This window comes from Passer domesticus, chromosome 4, assembly GCF_036417665.1.
Source record: "Passer domesticus isolate bPasDom1 chromosome 4, bPasDom1.hap1, whole genome shotgun sequence".
Lineage (NCBI taxonomy): Eukaryota > Metazoa > Chordata > Aves > Passeriformes > Passeridae > Passer > Passer domesticus.
This window is the reverse complement of record NC_087477.1, coordinates 83,279,814-83,294,199: the sequence shown is the minus strand read 5'-3', so window position 1 is coordinate 83,294,199 and position 14,386 is coordinate 83,279,814. Positions and strand designations below refer to the sequence as shown.

The window sequence follows — 14,386 nt, the reverse complement described above, 5'->3', positions numbered from 1 at the left end:
TGGAAGAAGGGCGGGAAGGAAACTGGAGAGGCTTCAGGAGAAGGGACCAGGAGGCTGGAGGTGTCTGGGGTCAGGTGGGCTTGGGGCTCAAGCTTGCTTCCTGTGCCTTAAAATACAAATATTCCAAATTTGGGGAGCACAGGAGTGTCAAAACCTTCCTGGTTTTCCTCCACAAAGCCAAGCAGGGCAGGGGGAGGCGGCTGGGCCCTCCCTTCCTGCAGGAATGAGGTGGGACCTGGGCTGGAAACCCAAAATCCCTCCCAGAAGAGTCACCTGGGGAATGGGCTCCCAAAAAGTGGTGGGTTGTGAGCTGGGAAAAGCTCAGGGAGGTTTTCTGGCTGAGTGGAGCCTGTCCTGGTGGGAAGGACCTTCCTGGTGTTCAGGAGTGGAAAAGCTGAAGTTCTAAATCACAAAATCTGTCAGAAAAAGCAGATTTTCTGGAGAAAAGGGAAGAGCTCGAAGTCAGGGTGCTGACTGCTGCTTTTAACACATTTATTCATTGATTTAAACTACCTGTGGCATTCCCCAGCAGGGTTCTTACTCACACATCCAAGTCGCCATCCCAAAAAGGCGTTTCCTCTCAGGAACACCTTCCTGTGGGATGTCCTGAGGAGAATTCACCCAGCAATTCACTGCAGGACGAATCCATTGGAATTACCACCAAATAAGTCCTTTTTCTTCTCCTTATTTTTTAATTTTTTCAAGGCATTGTTTCCAGCCAAGAATTGCACATTGTTTGTTTGCTCGGAGCTGGTTCCCATTCTGCCACCAGCCCCTTTGTTGGTGGCTCACTGTGAAGTCCATCCCTGTCCCCTCAGGATCTCCCTTGATTTCCATGCCTATGTGATCCATAAAACAGCACATGGCGAAAACATCCCCAGAAAAGCCTTTTCTGAAAGGCCGAGCCCTCTTTGTGAGGCTTCCCCTGGGGAATCATCTGTGGATCGAGTGCTGAGAGTGGGTTTGGTTCCAGCCATTCATCCTCCATTTGATCTGGGCCTTTGAACCCGTGAGGAGCCGGCGCTGGCAGCGGGGCCCTCCCTGCTCCCTCCCTCCTCTCCTGTGCTCCTGCCTCCGCAGGGTTGGCTTTTTTTTTTGCAGAAATGTCCTTTTTTTGTTTCTGTTTTAGCTCGATGTGGATGTGTCACCTTCTCAGAGCGGCCCCAAACGAACTAAACCTGAGCAGAACCTCAGCGCTCGTTTCCTGTCCTGTTTGTCCCTCAGCACTGCCTGGGGAATTTTATCTCCTTGGGCACGAGCTGGACACGAGCCTGAGGTGCCCAGGTGGGCAGGAGGCCCCTGGGCTGTGCCAGCCCGGGGGTGGCAGCAGGGCCAGGGCAGTGCCCTTGTTCCCTGTGCTGGCACTGCCGGGGCACCTCCAGTGCTGGGAAGGGGCTGCAGAATCCCTGAGGGAGCTGGGAAGGGGCTGCAGAATTCCTGAGGGAGCTGGGAAGGGCTGGAGAATTCCTGAGGGAGCTGGGAAGGGGCTGCAGAATTCCTGAGGGAGCTGGGAAGGGGCTGCAGAATCCCTGAGGGAGCTGGGAAGGGGCTGCAGAATCCCTGAGGGAGCTGGGAAGGGGCTGCAGAATCCCTGAGGGAGCTGGGAAGGGGCTGCAGAATTCCCGAGGGAGCTGGGAAGGGGCTGCAGAATCCCTGAGGGAGCTGGGAAGGGGCTGCAGAATCCCTGAGGGAGCTGGGAAGGGGCTGCAGAATTCCCGAGGGAGCTGGGAAGGGGCTGCAGAATCCCTGAGGGAGCTGGGAAGGGGCTCAGCCTGGAGCAAAGGAGGCTCAGGGGCCCTTGTGGCTCTGCACAGCTCCTGCCAGGAGGGGACAGCCGGGGGGGTCGGGCTCTGCTCCAGGGAACAGGGACAGGAGCAGAGGGAACGGCCTCAGGGGAGCCTCAGGGTGGATTTTTGGGAATATTCTTCATGGGAAGGGCTCTCCAACTTGATGGAGTCCCCATCCCTGAGGGATTTCAGAGCCCTGTGGATGTGGCACTTGGGGACAGGGGCAGTGGTGGCCCTGGCAGTGCTGGCCATGGTTGGTCTGGATGATCTTTTCCAGCCATGATGATTTTGGGATTCTGTGATTTCCGGCTGCCCTGCTGTGGCTCAGCAAAGAGCTGCCCTTACATTCGTGCCATGGACAGAATGGTGGGATCTTGGCAAGGAATTGCTGGCTGGGAGGGTGGGCAGGGGCTGGGCTGGAATTCCCAGATTGGCTGTGGCTACCCCTGGATCCCTGGCAGTGCCCAAGGCCAGGTTGGGTCCACCTGGGACAGTGGGAGGTGTCCCTGCCCATGGGACTGGATGCTACAGCTTTTTGCCCTGTCAGTCATAAACCAGAGATGATTCCTTCTTCATTTCATGGAATCCCAGAGTTGTTCAGGTTGGAAAATCCCTCAGAGTCCAGCCATTCCCAGCACTGCCCAGGCCGTGTCCCCAGGTGCCACATCCATGGATTTTAATCCCTCAGGGATGGGCACTCCTCCCCTGCCAGGGCTGGACAACACTTTTGGGGCAGGAATTTCCCCTCATGTGTGGGGAAGAGACCTGGGAGCAGTTTTTGGGATTCCAGCATGCAGGATGGCTCCACTCGCTGTCCCTTCCCTCACGAGTGGATGTCACCAGCAGGGACAGGGACGCACCCAGAGGTGGCTCCATTCCCAGCATTCTGCCCTCTGGGATGATCCCAAGGACACTCAGCCCCCTGTTCTGGGGTGTGGATGAAGGAACAGCTCACCCCCAAATCCCTGGAGTGCTCCGGTGCCTCGTCCCTCCCGTGCCACCTGCCTGTCCCCCTCCATGTGCCTGGCCTGGCTTAGCAAAGCCCAGCTCTGCAAAGCCCAGCTTATCTGCACGGGGTCTGTGTAAACAATCATCGCTGTTTTCACCCAGGCCTGGAGACTCCAGGAACAATCCCCAACACAACAACACGACCCCCTGCCCCCCAGAAACCCGGAGCGTGCGGGGCTCCGCTCCAGCCTGGCTTCTCCCTGGAGCTGGGATTGCTGTGCAATTTCACCAGCCAACCCCTCCAGCCTCAGCCTTACTTTAGGAGTGGTTTTAAATTACCCGACACGGATTCCTTTTTCCTGGTGGGATTTTCGGGATCTGAGCAAATCAAATAATCTTTGGAGGAGATGCTGGGCTCCTGCTCGTAAAAGCTGCATACATCATAAAGGAAATGAGCAGGTTTTGGGGAGGGCAGGGAGCCAGCAGGGCTGCAGCTACTGCAGCAGGGAGAGAGATGGGATGCAGATGCTGGGGGGGAAGTCATGGATAACTCCTTTCTTCCATCCTGGGAAGCTCTGAAAGCACCATGGCTGGTGTGGGGATGAAAGGCAGCTCTGAGGTTGGGTGGAAGCACCACAAACCCTCCTGGGGGGGAATCCTGGTGGCCCAGGAACTTTTCCAATAGGGAAAAAAATGAGTCCTGAATCAATTTGATGTGGATGAATCCAAAGCTCTCCTCCTTTCTGACCTGGTGAGCTCAAAAAGGACAGAGGTGGTGGGATCATGGAATTGGTGAGGTTGGGAAAGTTGCTCCAGATCTTTAAGTCCAGCCACCACCACAGCCCATTCCCAAGTGCCACATCCATAGGGTTATGAACCCTTCAGGGATGGAGACCCCACTGCCTCTTTGGGCAGCCCCTTCCCATGAGGAATATTCCCAAAAATCCACCCTGAGGCTCCCCTGAGGCCGTTCCCTCTGCTCCTGTCCCTGTTCCCTGGAGCAGAGCCCGACCCCCCCCGGCTGTCCCCTCCTGGCAGGAGCTGTGCAGAGCCACAAGGGCCCCTGAGCCTCCTTTGCTCCAGGCTGAGCCCCTTCCCAGCTCCCTCAGGGATTCTGCAGCCCCTTCCCAGCTCCCTCAGGGATTCTGCAGCCCCTTCCCAGCTCCCTCAGCTGCTCCCTGCTGGATTTCTGCTCCAGGATGGTTTTTACCTTCCCAATCCCCCTTGGAGTTCCTCCTGCACCTCCATCTCCATCCTGCTGGAAAACGGGAGAGCCCCACGTGCTGTTCCATCCCTGGAGTGAAATTTTTAAAAAATTTCTCATTTCCATGATTATTCCAAAGGAAGCAAAGCTCTGGGGTGCATCTGTGAGATCTCCCACTCCTGGAAGTCCTTTGAGGGCTCTGTCTCCCACTCGTGGTGTTTTCCAAGCTCTGGGGAAGGTTCTGCTCCCAGAAGGAGCAGAACTCTGGAAACCAGGCAGGAATTTGTTCCTGAACTGGGGCAGGAATGCAGCAGCAGCTCCCACTGTGGGGAGAGCCTGGATCAAAAAACACCTTTTACAGGAACGAGCCTGGAAATGAGCATTTCCAGCTTTAGGAGCTGCAGAAGGAGATTTTTGGGGAAAAAAGGGGTTTTGTGGCATGGAAATCTCAGAGTGATGTGAAATCTCAGAACCCTGAGCAGTCCTGCGGGAATTCCCTCGGGAATTGGCTGTGGTGGCAGAGATCTGGAGCTGGGAATGCTGCCTTGGAAGTTTGTGTTGGTTTTTCCAGCTGTCCCAGGGTTTCCAGCCCTTCCCTGCCTGAACTCAGGAGAATTCCCAAAGTTCTCTTCCCACTCCCTGGCTGAATAATGGGAGAGCTCCTGATTTTCCATCCTGATGAGCCCCAAAATCCCTTTTGTTCTCCTGTGGGTCCTACTGGGATTAGGAAGGGCTGAGCTCTTCCCACTCCAGGGAATCCTCAGCTTTGCCAAGTGGAAATTTTCCAGCTCTGGGCCCCATCTTGGTGGGATAATCCAGAAAAAATAGAGAATTTTTTATCCCAGGTATATAAAAATATCTTCCACCAGGCAGGAGCAAGGATCCATCCAGAGGGAGATGAAGATCCCAAAGGAAGTTTTATAAGGATTTCTATAAATATAAATATTTTTTTTTTCTAGGGAAAGCTCTGGGTAAAGAATCCTTTGCTGCTGGGATAGGAAGGAGTTAAAACCTAAATGGAATTTATTTGGTGATGGGGAAGGAAATTAATTCCTCCCTCACTCAGGTGAAAACTGGAGTTTTCCAAACTGCATCCATGAAAACTGCAGCATTTTGAGGCTTCCATGCCTCTGAATGAATTCCTGTTGCCTTTCCCTTTTCTCCAGTGGCAAAGAGGAAAATCCCTGGATTTGTCCCCCAGTGGCAGTGGCTGTTAACTCAGCCATAAACAGCTTTTCCATGGAACGGGAGCCGTGGGGAGGGATGGTGTTTATGGACAGTTTGTTTTGGTGGCAAGGACATTGTCCTGATTTATGGGATGTGCTTTGTGCTTCTCCCAATGTTCCCACAGAACCAAGTGACAGACACCAACCGGAAGCTGCAGAACGAAGGGAAAGAAGTAAGTGATGGATGCAGGCCTGGAATGACAGCCTGGGCTGGGGGGAGGGAGAATTCCCTGTCCAGCCTGGCCTTCTGTCCTTGCTTTTCCCTTTTCCACATCCCAGGATTTTTTCTGGGAGTCTGAACACTGAATAATCCCTTCTTGCTTTGGGATGAGGAGAATTCTCTGTCCAGCCTGGCCTTGTATCCCTCTTTTCCCTTTGTCCCCATTCCCAGGATTTCCTCTTGAAGCCTGAGCACTGAGAAATCCCTGCTACTTTTGGGATGTGAGAATTCCCTGTCGAACCTGGCCTTGCGTCCTTGCTTTTCCCTTATCCCCATCCCAGATTTTTCTCTTGGAGTCTGAACACTGAATAATCCCTTTAAGCTTTGGGATGTGAGAATTCCCTGTCCAGCCTGACCTTGTATCCCTGTTTTCCCCTTGTCCCCATCCCAGGATTTTCTCTGGAACCTGAGCCCTGAGAAATCCCTGATTATTTTGGAATGTGAGAATTCCCTCCTTGTATCCTTGGTTTTCCCTTTTCCACATCCCAGGATTTCTCTTGGAGTCTGAACACTGAATAATCCCTTTTAACTTTGGGATGTGAGAATTCCCATTCCAACCTGGCTTTGTATCCCTGTTTTCCTTTTTCCACATCCCAGTTTTTTTTTCTTGGAACCTCAGCCCTGAAAAATCCCTGTTACTTTTGGGATGTGAGAAATCCCTCCTTGTATTCTTGTTTTTCCCATTTCCACATCCCCAGGATTTTCTCCTGGAGCCCAGCCCTGAGAAATCCCTGTTAACTTTGGGATGTGAGAATTCCCTGTCCAGCCTGGCCTTGTGTCCTTGCTTTCCCCTTGTCCCCATCCCAGGATTTTCTCTGGAACCTGAGCACTGAGAAATCCCTGATAATTTTGGAATGTGAGAATTTCCTGTCCAACCTAGCCCTGTGTGCCTGTTTTGCCCTTTCCCCATCCCCAGGATTTTCTCCTGGAGCCTCATGAAATCCCTGTTAACTTTGGGATGTGAGAATTCCCTGTCCAACCTGGCCTTGTATCCCTGTTTTCTCCTTGTCCCCATCCCCAGGATTTTCTCCTGGAGCCTCATGAAATCCCTGTTAACTTTGGGATGTGAGAATCCCCCGGGAGCGAGCGGCCACATCCTGCCTTTGAGAACCAAAAAACTTGGAAGAGATGCCTGAAATGGGAAGGGGAAATAACATTTTGGAATCCACGGGATGTGCTCCAAGGCCGCTTCCATGCCTTTGGTTTGAAATCCAGGGAATTCAGGGAAGTTCCCCTGGCTGGAGCTGCCCCGATCCCGAGCTCGCTGCTTATCAGATCAGGATTTGGGGCTCGTGCTGCTCCTGGGATGGAGCCCGGGGCTGTTGGCTGATCCTGAGGGAGCTTTTCCCCCTTTTCCAGCTGATCCTGGCCATGGAGGAGCTGCGGCAGTGCCGGCTGCAGCAGAGGAACATCTCGGCCACGGTGGATAAACTCACCCTGTGTCTCCCTGGTGAGCAACCTCCTCGTTTTTGGAGCTCTTTGGTGGAATTCCCAATTGCTTTGTTTGCTTTTTGGATTCCCAGCTGCGTGCTCCTGTCTCAGAGCTGTTTTCCTTCTCTTCCCAGTGCTGGAGATGTACAGCAAGCTGCGGGAGCAGATGAAATCCAAGAGGTAAATTGGGCTGAGCTGGGGTTTTGGGGGGAGAATCCAAGGAATTGTTTGGTGCTGGGTGATTTAAGGAGAATCTCAGCAGTTCAAAACCAGCTTTTCCAGGTTGAATTTCCTGGGTTTTGGCTGCTTTTCCTCACAGCCCTGCTCGGCCTCCTGTGGTACAGCTGAGAATGGGGATGGCAGCAGGGTCAGATTTTGGGAATTAAGGTGGATGCTCCTTGGTTTATTGTGGCAGCTCAATATTGTGCATGCAGCCAAGGCGTGTCACCAACTAAATCTTATTCCATGAATGCCATAAAACAAATCTTAATCCAGTCTGAGAGATCCCAGGGAATGTGGGGGGAATCCAAAGAGCTGGAAACATTTGGGATGGTGGGAGCTGGGGAGAAAACTTCTGCTGCTGTAGAAATAATTCCTCAAAACTTGGTGCCTTGGGAATTCTGGGCTGCAAATCCTGGAGTTTCCCCATCTGCACCTGCTGGGATGAAAATCTGGGATATTCCCCAGGAATCCTGGTTAGTTTGAGCAGCAGGAGTGATTCTGGAGCGCTGGGGTGGCAAACTGGGCACGGAGCAGCTGCTGAAGGGGGGAAAGGTGCCTGCAGCTGGGATTCCCAGGCTGGAAAAGCAATCCCAGCCCTGCTCTGGGATTGCCAGGAGCTCCTGGCTCTTCCCAGGCCACTCCAGGGGAGGGATGGGCTCTCCAAATGCCCCAGGGCTGTTTTGGGGCTGATGTGGGGTGGGAGCTGGAGCTGATCCCTGGGAATTCCTCAGGGAATCCACCAGCTGCTCCTGCCCTCTCTCCAGGCAGCATTTCCAGGGGCTGCAGCTGAGAACTGCATCCCTTTTTTCCCTCTCTTACTCGGATTGGTTCATTTGGAAACAAAACCAAGCTAAATTGCAGGAATATTGGGAGCTCTGGGTGTTTTTTCCTTTTTTTTTTTTTTTTAATTTATTTTATTATTATTATTATTATTTTTGGTCTGTATTTGATGGCTGCATTCAGCACAAAATATTCCATTTTTTAAAATCTGCTCCAGGTCTCACTTGGATCATTTCAGGAGGGGCAGCCACGGGGGGTTCCTGCCATCAGGGCTGGGTTTGGGATTAATCTGCTTTGTGTTTGGGGGAATAAACTCCACAGACAGGAGGAATCAGGGGAGGTTTCTAAACCAGCTCAGGCATTTCCCAAATGGAGAATCCATGGCCAGGAGCTGGAGGTGGAGCTGATCCCAGAGGAATGATCAGGGTGGAGAGAGGGAATTTTTCTCTGAATTGGCCAGAATTTAAGGAAAGGACAGAAAAACTTTTATAGCCATGGCTGTGTGGAAAATGGTGGAAAACCCCAAAATTTCTGGAGGAATCTGGAGACTCTGGAGGGATCAGACCTTTTTATTTACCCCAGCTCTCTCCAAACAGTGAGAAATGGAATTGTAAAATCCTGGAAGGGTTTGGGATGGAGGAGACCCCAAAGATCACCCAGCTGCACAACTTCCACACCCCAGGGTGCTCCAACCTGGCCTGGGCACTGCCAGGGATCCCGGGATTCTCTGGGAATTCCAGCCCAGCCCCTGCCCACCCTCCCGGCCAGCAATTCCTTGCCCAGATCCCAGCCCAATCTCCCCTTGGCCAGTGGCAGCCATTCCCTGTGTCCTGTCCCTCTGTCCCTTGTCCCCAGTCCCTCTGCAGGTTCCCTGTACACCTGGATGCTCCATGAGAACACTCAGGAATTCTCTGGGAATGTTCATCCCAGCAGGAACAGGAAAATCACCCCAAAAAGGCTCCCCTGGCCCTGGATTTTATCCAAATCCTGCTTTTCCCCCTCAGTTCCGGGGACACGGAGCTGGGACAGAGCTCAGCTCCCATCCTGGAGCTGCTCCCAAAAAAAGCTTCCAGAATTAAATGATAGAACCAAAATTAGGGGGTGTGTGGGAGGAATGGGACCTGACAATTCCCTGATGAACACCCAGGGGGTGTTTATCCCTTGGGATAATTAATTAATGAATGATTAATTAATGATCCAGAGGCATTCCCACGGTTCTGTGCAGAGGATTGGGTTTCAGCACAAATGTGCAACCCCCCGGGCTGGGGGTGAGCCCAGGACAGGCCCCTGGAAGAATTCCCTGGAGTTCAGGAGTTATTCTGAGTGGGAATACAAATGTCAGGTTTTTTCTGTGGTGTTCATTTCTTTTTTATGACCAAAGACTGTTTCTCCCCCAGAATTCCAGCTGGAAGTGCTCAGGATTACCCATGGATGTGTCAGCTAAAAGTCCCTTAATTCCTTCTCAAAGTGGCTGACATGAGATTTATTAATCATGAATATGTTTATTTAATAATATAATATATAATATTTATAATATATTATTTGCATTAATTATTAATATATAAGAAACAAATATTTCATTAAAAATATATAATAATATAGCCAAATAATAAGTTAAGTTAATAAATGAATTAGTTACTTTATTAATAAATTAAAATTTAATAAATTATATATATATATATATATATATATATATATATATATATATATTATAAGATATTATTATCTATGATTTTATTATGTTATTAAGCCCTCTTAATGCTTCCTGGGTGATTCCTTTTTAATTATTTTTCCCTTTGGCCAGAGCTGTGGTCAGACAGGAGGATGATCTTGAATCCATGGTGGTTCCATATTCCAGTAAATCCTACAGATTCCCGCTTTCCAAAGGAAAAAGATGGGAGAACTTTTAAAAAAAAATGAATTTCCCAGCTCAATTTCCCGTTTGGCATCTGAAATTTGCTTTCATGCAGAACAGGAGGATCAAACTGAGTTTGGCATGGCCAAAAATCAAAAGGAGTTCTTTATCCATGGGATTCCTGTGTTTTTAAAGGTATAAAATGTTAATTTTGGGATGGAGAAGCCCAACCCTTGTACCCATGCCCTTCTCCATGCTGGAACGTGGTGCAAGGGCTGATGGCAGAAATGGATCTTTGGACCCCTAATCTGGGGTTTGGGTCCAGTTTTTCCCCCTCTCTGTAAATAAAATCGCTTTGGGTGGGAAGTGGTTTTGGTGGGGTTCAGGAGGGGGAAAGTGGGATCAGATCCTGGAATCCCCAGGGGAAGGAGCTGAGCTTGCTCCTCCAGGCTCTTTGCAAGGCCGGCAGCAGCTCTTGGGTGTTAATTAATGAATCAGTTAATGAGTCAGGCGCTGGTTATCAGTCTGTAGGATTGATGGGACATTCCCAGCTCCAGGATTCCATCTCCTGCCAGGGGCTGGTGGAAGTGTCCCATGAAGGGGATGGCTTTGGAGACCCCTCCCCACCCCAGCATTCCATGATCCCACCGTCACCGCGGCTGCCTGGGGCTGGACAACCCTTCCAGGAATGGGGTGGGACTCAACTGTGCCTTGAGTTTTAACTTTTTTTTAATGTTAGGGTTGGGATTAAATGTGTGAGATGGTATTTTTTGTTTGGACGTGGATGTTTATTAGGTTTTATTATTTTACAGGCTCATAAACTGTGAGTTTTATAGTGCTTTACATTAACAAACTAAAAAATGGAGTTGTGTCTCTCCCTCTGCAAGGTCTTTTAAGGATAAACTGTTTAATTAATTACTGAAATTATTTTTACTTTTAACACAATAATTAACTACTTGTGGTTTGTAACATGAACTTTTTATTTAATTATAGAATACTACTTAAATTTATAAAGAAGAAGGTGAAGAAGGACTAGCCTTTACTTTAAAACTTTTATCTTGTGTTATGTATATTGCTATATTCTAAAACTTTAAATTCTGAGTTTTCTACTGTGTGATATTACACACTTCTCTTTAAACTGCACACTTAGAATTTTAGTTTTGTTATTTAATTTTGGAAGCTTTTTTAACAGCCTCAGGTTCAATGTAGTGTTTTCTTGGGGTCAGTGCCTGATAGCACAAAAACCCTAAAATTCTCAGTAACCTGGTGTCATGGTTTTGCACAGGAGATATTTGGGGAAGTGATGCAAAGCTGATAATAAAATAACTGATAATAATTTTTTCTTTACACCCTTTTAAGGTTTTGAGCCTGCTTAGCCTTTCTCCTAGTCCTGTGTCACAGCAGGAAGTGATGCACAGGGGATTGGCCAGAACTGAACCCACCACTCCTCCTTGCATTGGGCTGGGAAAGCTCAAAATTGGCAAATCACAAATTGATGAACCAAAACTGTGAGAGCTCCCCCTGAGGTTCCCCTGATGGGGAGAGTTTTAAAAAGTTCTGTACTAGAATTGAGAGATGAACGGGACTTCTGGTTATTTTGGTTTCCAGGTTGTTTATTTTTTCTCTTATCAGCAGTTCAGCACCCCATCTACATACTAGACTTAGCATATGAAGAGAAAGGTACCAAAAAAGTTACAAGACACACAGGTTTAAGGTTTTTTAAAACTATTTTGTCCAGTTTACTCCTAGAATGTATTTTATTTCTACCTGTCTACCAATAGCTAATTATTTGTCTGTTCACACAACGTCTGCATTGTGGCTCTTTGTGACCAATCACCCTGTGCCACCAACACAGCAGAAAATGGAGTGGATGAAGAACAAGGAGGAGATCAGACAACGCCCAAAATCCTCCATTTTGTCTTCTATCCACCTCCATACTAAACACCCAAAACTCTTTAAGTTTTTCACCCTGTGATAAACTACATTACTGTATTTCACACATTCATAGATTCCAATCCACCCCAAAGTCTTGGAAGCTTTCTCCATGGACAGAGGTTAAAGCAGTGTTCTCCTGGGGCTCAGGACTTCTCAGGACAGGCGGGGAAACATTCCCTGTGCTCCGAGTTCCCACAAAAAGCCAGCAGAGCAGGGCTCCAGCAGGCTGCTCCTGACCTTTCCCTGCTCCCCCAGGCACTACCCGGCCCTGAAGACCCTGGAGCACCTGGAGCACACCTTCCTGCCCCAGGTGAGCCACTACCGCTTCTGCAAGGTGATGGTGGACAACATCCCGCGGCTGCGCGAGGAGATCAAGGAGCTCTCCATGTCCGACCTCAAGGACTTCCTGGAGAGCATCCGCAAGCACTCGGACAAGATCGGAGAGACCGCCATGAAACAGGTGGGATTTGGGGGCGTTTGGTGGGATTTGGGATCGGAGAGACTGCCATGAAACAGGTGGGATTTGGGAGCGTTTGGTGGGATTTGGGATCACTGAGATCACCATGAAACAGGTGGGATTTGGAGGCGTTTGGTGGGAATTGAGATTGGAGAGACCGCCATGAAACAGGTGGGATTTGGGAGCTTTTGGTGGGATTTGGGATCAGAGAGACCGCCATGAAACAGGTGGGATTTGGGAGCTTTTGGTGGGAATTGGGATCAGAGAGAAAGCCATGAAACAGGTGGGATTTGGGGGCGTTTGGTGGGAATGGGGAGTGGAGAGACCGCCATGAAACAGGTGGGATTTGGGATCAGAGAGACTGCCATGAAACAGGTGGGATTTGGGAGCGTTTGGTGGGAATTGGGATCAGAGAGACTGCCATGAAACAGGTGGGATTTGGGAGCGTTTGATGGGATTTGGGATCGGAAAGACTGCCATGAAACAGGTGGGATTTGGGAGCGTTTGGTGGGATTTAGGATCGGAGAGACCGCCATGAAACAGGTGGGATTTGGGAGCGTTTGGTGGGAATTGAGATTGGAGAGACCGCCATGAAACAGGTGGGATTTGGGAGCGTTTGGTGGGATTTGGGATCAGAGAGACCGCCATGAAACAGGTGGGATTTGGGAGCGTTTGGTGGGATTTGGGATCAGAGAGACCGCCATGAAACAGGTGGGATTTGGGAGCGTTTGGTGGGATTTGGGATCAGAGAGACCGCCATGAAACAGGTGGGATTTGGGAGCGTTTGGTGGGATTTGGGATCAGAGAGACCGCCATGAAACAGGTGGGATTTGGGAGCGTTTGGTGGGATTTGGGATCAGAGAGAAAGCCATGAAACAGGTGGGATTTGGGGGCGTTTGGTGGGAATTGGGATCAGAGAGAAAGCCATGAAACAGGTGGGATTTGGGAGGGTTTGGTGGGAATGGGGATTGGAGAGACTGCCATGAAACAGGTGGGATTTGGGAGGGTTTGGTGGGAATGGGGATTGGAGAGACTGCCATGAAACAGGTGGGATTTGGGAGCGTTTGGTGGGAATTGGGATCAGTGAGACTGCCATGAAACAGGTGGGATTTGGGAGCGTTTGGTGGGAATTGCCTGTTTTTTGGGAAGAGGTTCATTTTTTGCGTGGAAGTTCTGCTTCTCCAAGCCAAGGCTGTTGGTTGAGTTTGGGATTTTGTGGCTGGGTGAGGAGTGGTTGTTCCTGGAATTTTATCCTGGATTTTAGGCCATTGAGAAGTGAGGATCCATTATGTCCTTGGCTTCTCCCAGCTGGAGTTTTCCATGGTTTTGTGGCAGTCTGGGAGGTGCAGTTGGGGGTGGAACTGATGCCTTGGGAAGGCTGAGCTGGAACAGAGGCTGGGCAGAGTTACAGGATAAAGCAGGGATTTATTCAAAGGATCTCCTCCGTGGATGCACCTTGGGCAGCACAAGAGCCCAGCCAGGGCTGCACCCAAAATGAACCCAAATGGTCCCAAAATGAACCCAAGATGAACCCAAATGGTCCCAAAATCCTCGAGCGCTGCCGGGGTCTCTCCCTGGGCTCAGCTCTGCTCCATGTGCACATTGCAGTTCAGTGTCCAATTCCAGCTTTAGGTTATAGTCTTATCCTGGTTTTTTTTCTCTTCATTCTGCTGTTGTTTGTGCTCCTGGGCTGAGATTTGGATCATTTGTCCTTGATCCCAGCTGGAGCAGGAATTGTTTTGTCTCCCTGCTCTGTGCACAGAGCTCACCATCTCTGAATATAAAACTCAGACCCACACACTAAAGCAGCACAGAACCTGAAAAAATAGAAAATCTAAAACCTGAGGCATCACAACTCCCCATAACTCCATTTTCCACTCGTATTTTTTACTTCCCTGCATAGGGAATGGGTGCTACTGGCAGACCTGGAGACATTGGGTTGATTCTTCACTTTTGGGATAAAAAAGCAAGGGTTTGTGCACTGCAATTCCATGAATTTTGCGTCCTAAACTGATTTAAAATCCTGCCCAAACGTGGCTGGTTCCTCCCTCACCTTTTCCAGTGTTGTGTCTGTGAAGGCTGAGCTGATGAGCTGAACCTCCCTGGCTGTGCCTTAAATCAGGAATTGCCTTTCCCACTCCCACTGAATATTTGGATTTCATCTCCTTCCAGCCAGGGAGCAGAGCTGGGAGAGGCTCTGGAGCTGCTCCCCAGGAGGGTTTTGCAGCTTTGCTGGAATTCAGGAGCAGGGGCAGGGAGCTGTTCCTGCCAGGGGCACTGAGATCCTTCCCTGGTGGGGATGGATGCCTGGGAATGCTTGG

The 14,386-nt window shown here is 49.9% G+C and overlaps 1 protein-coding gene across 5 annotated transcripts in view; it reads left to right on the top strand.

Moving 5' to 3' along the window:
• The window catches only part of EXOC6B (exocyst complex component 6B), a 296,665-nt gene that overhangs the window by 50,118 nt on the left and 232,161 nt on the right, over positions 1–14,386 (top strand). For all 5 annotated transcript variants that reach the window (XM_064419169.1, XM_064419174.1, XM_064419173.1 and 2 more), the window contains exons 3-6: positions 5,291–5,338; positions 6,745–6,835; positions 6,951–6,996; positions 11,864–12,068. In XM_064419169.1, the coding sequence (XP_064275239.1) occupies positions 5,291–5,338; positions 6,745–6,835; positions 6,951–6,996; positions 11,864–12,068 (390 nt within the window). The remainder of the gene's footprint in view (positions 1–5,290; positions 5,339–6,744; positions 6,836–6,950; positions 6,997–11,863; positions 12,069–14,386) is intronic.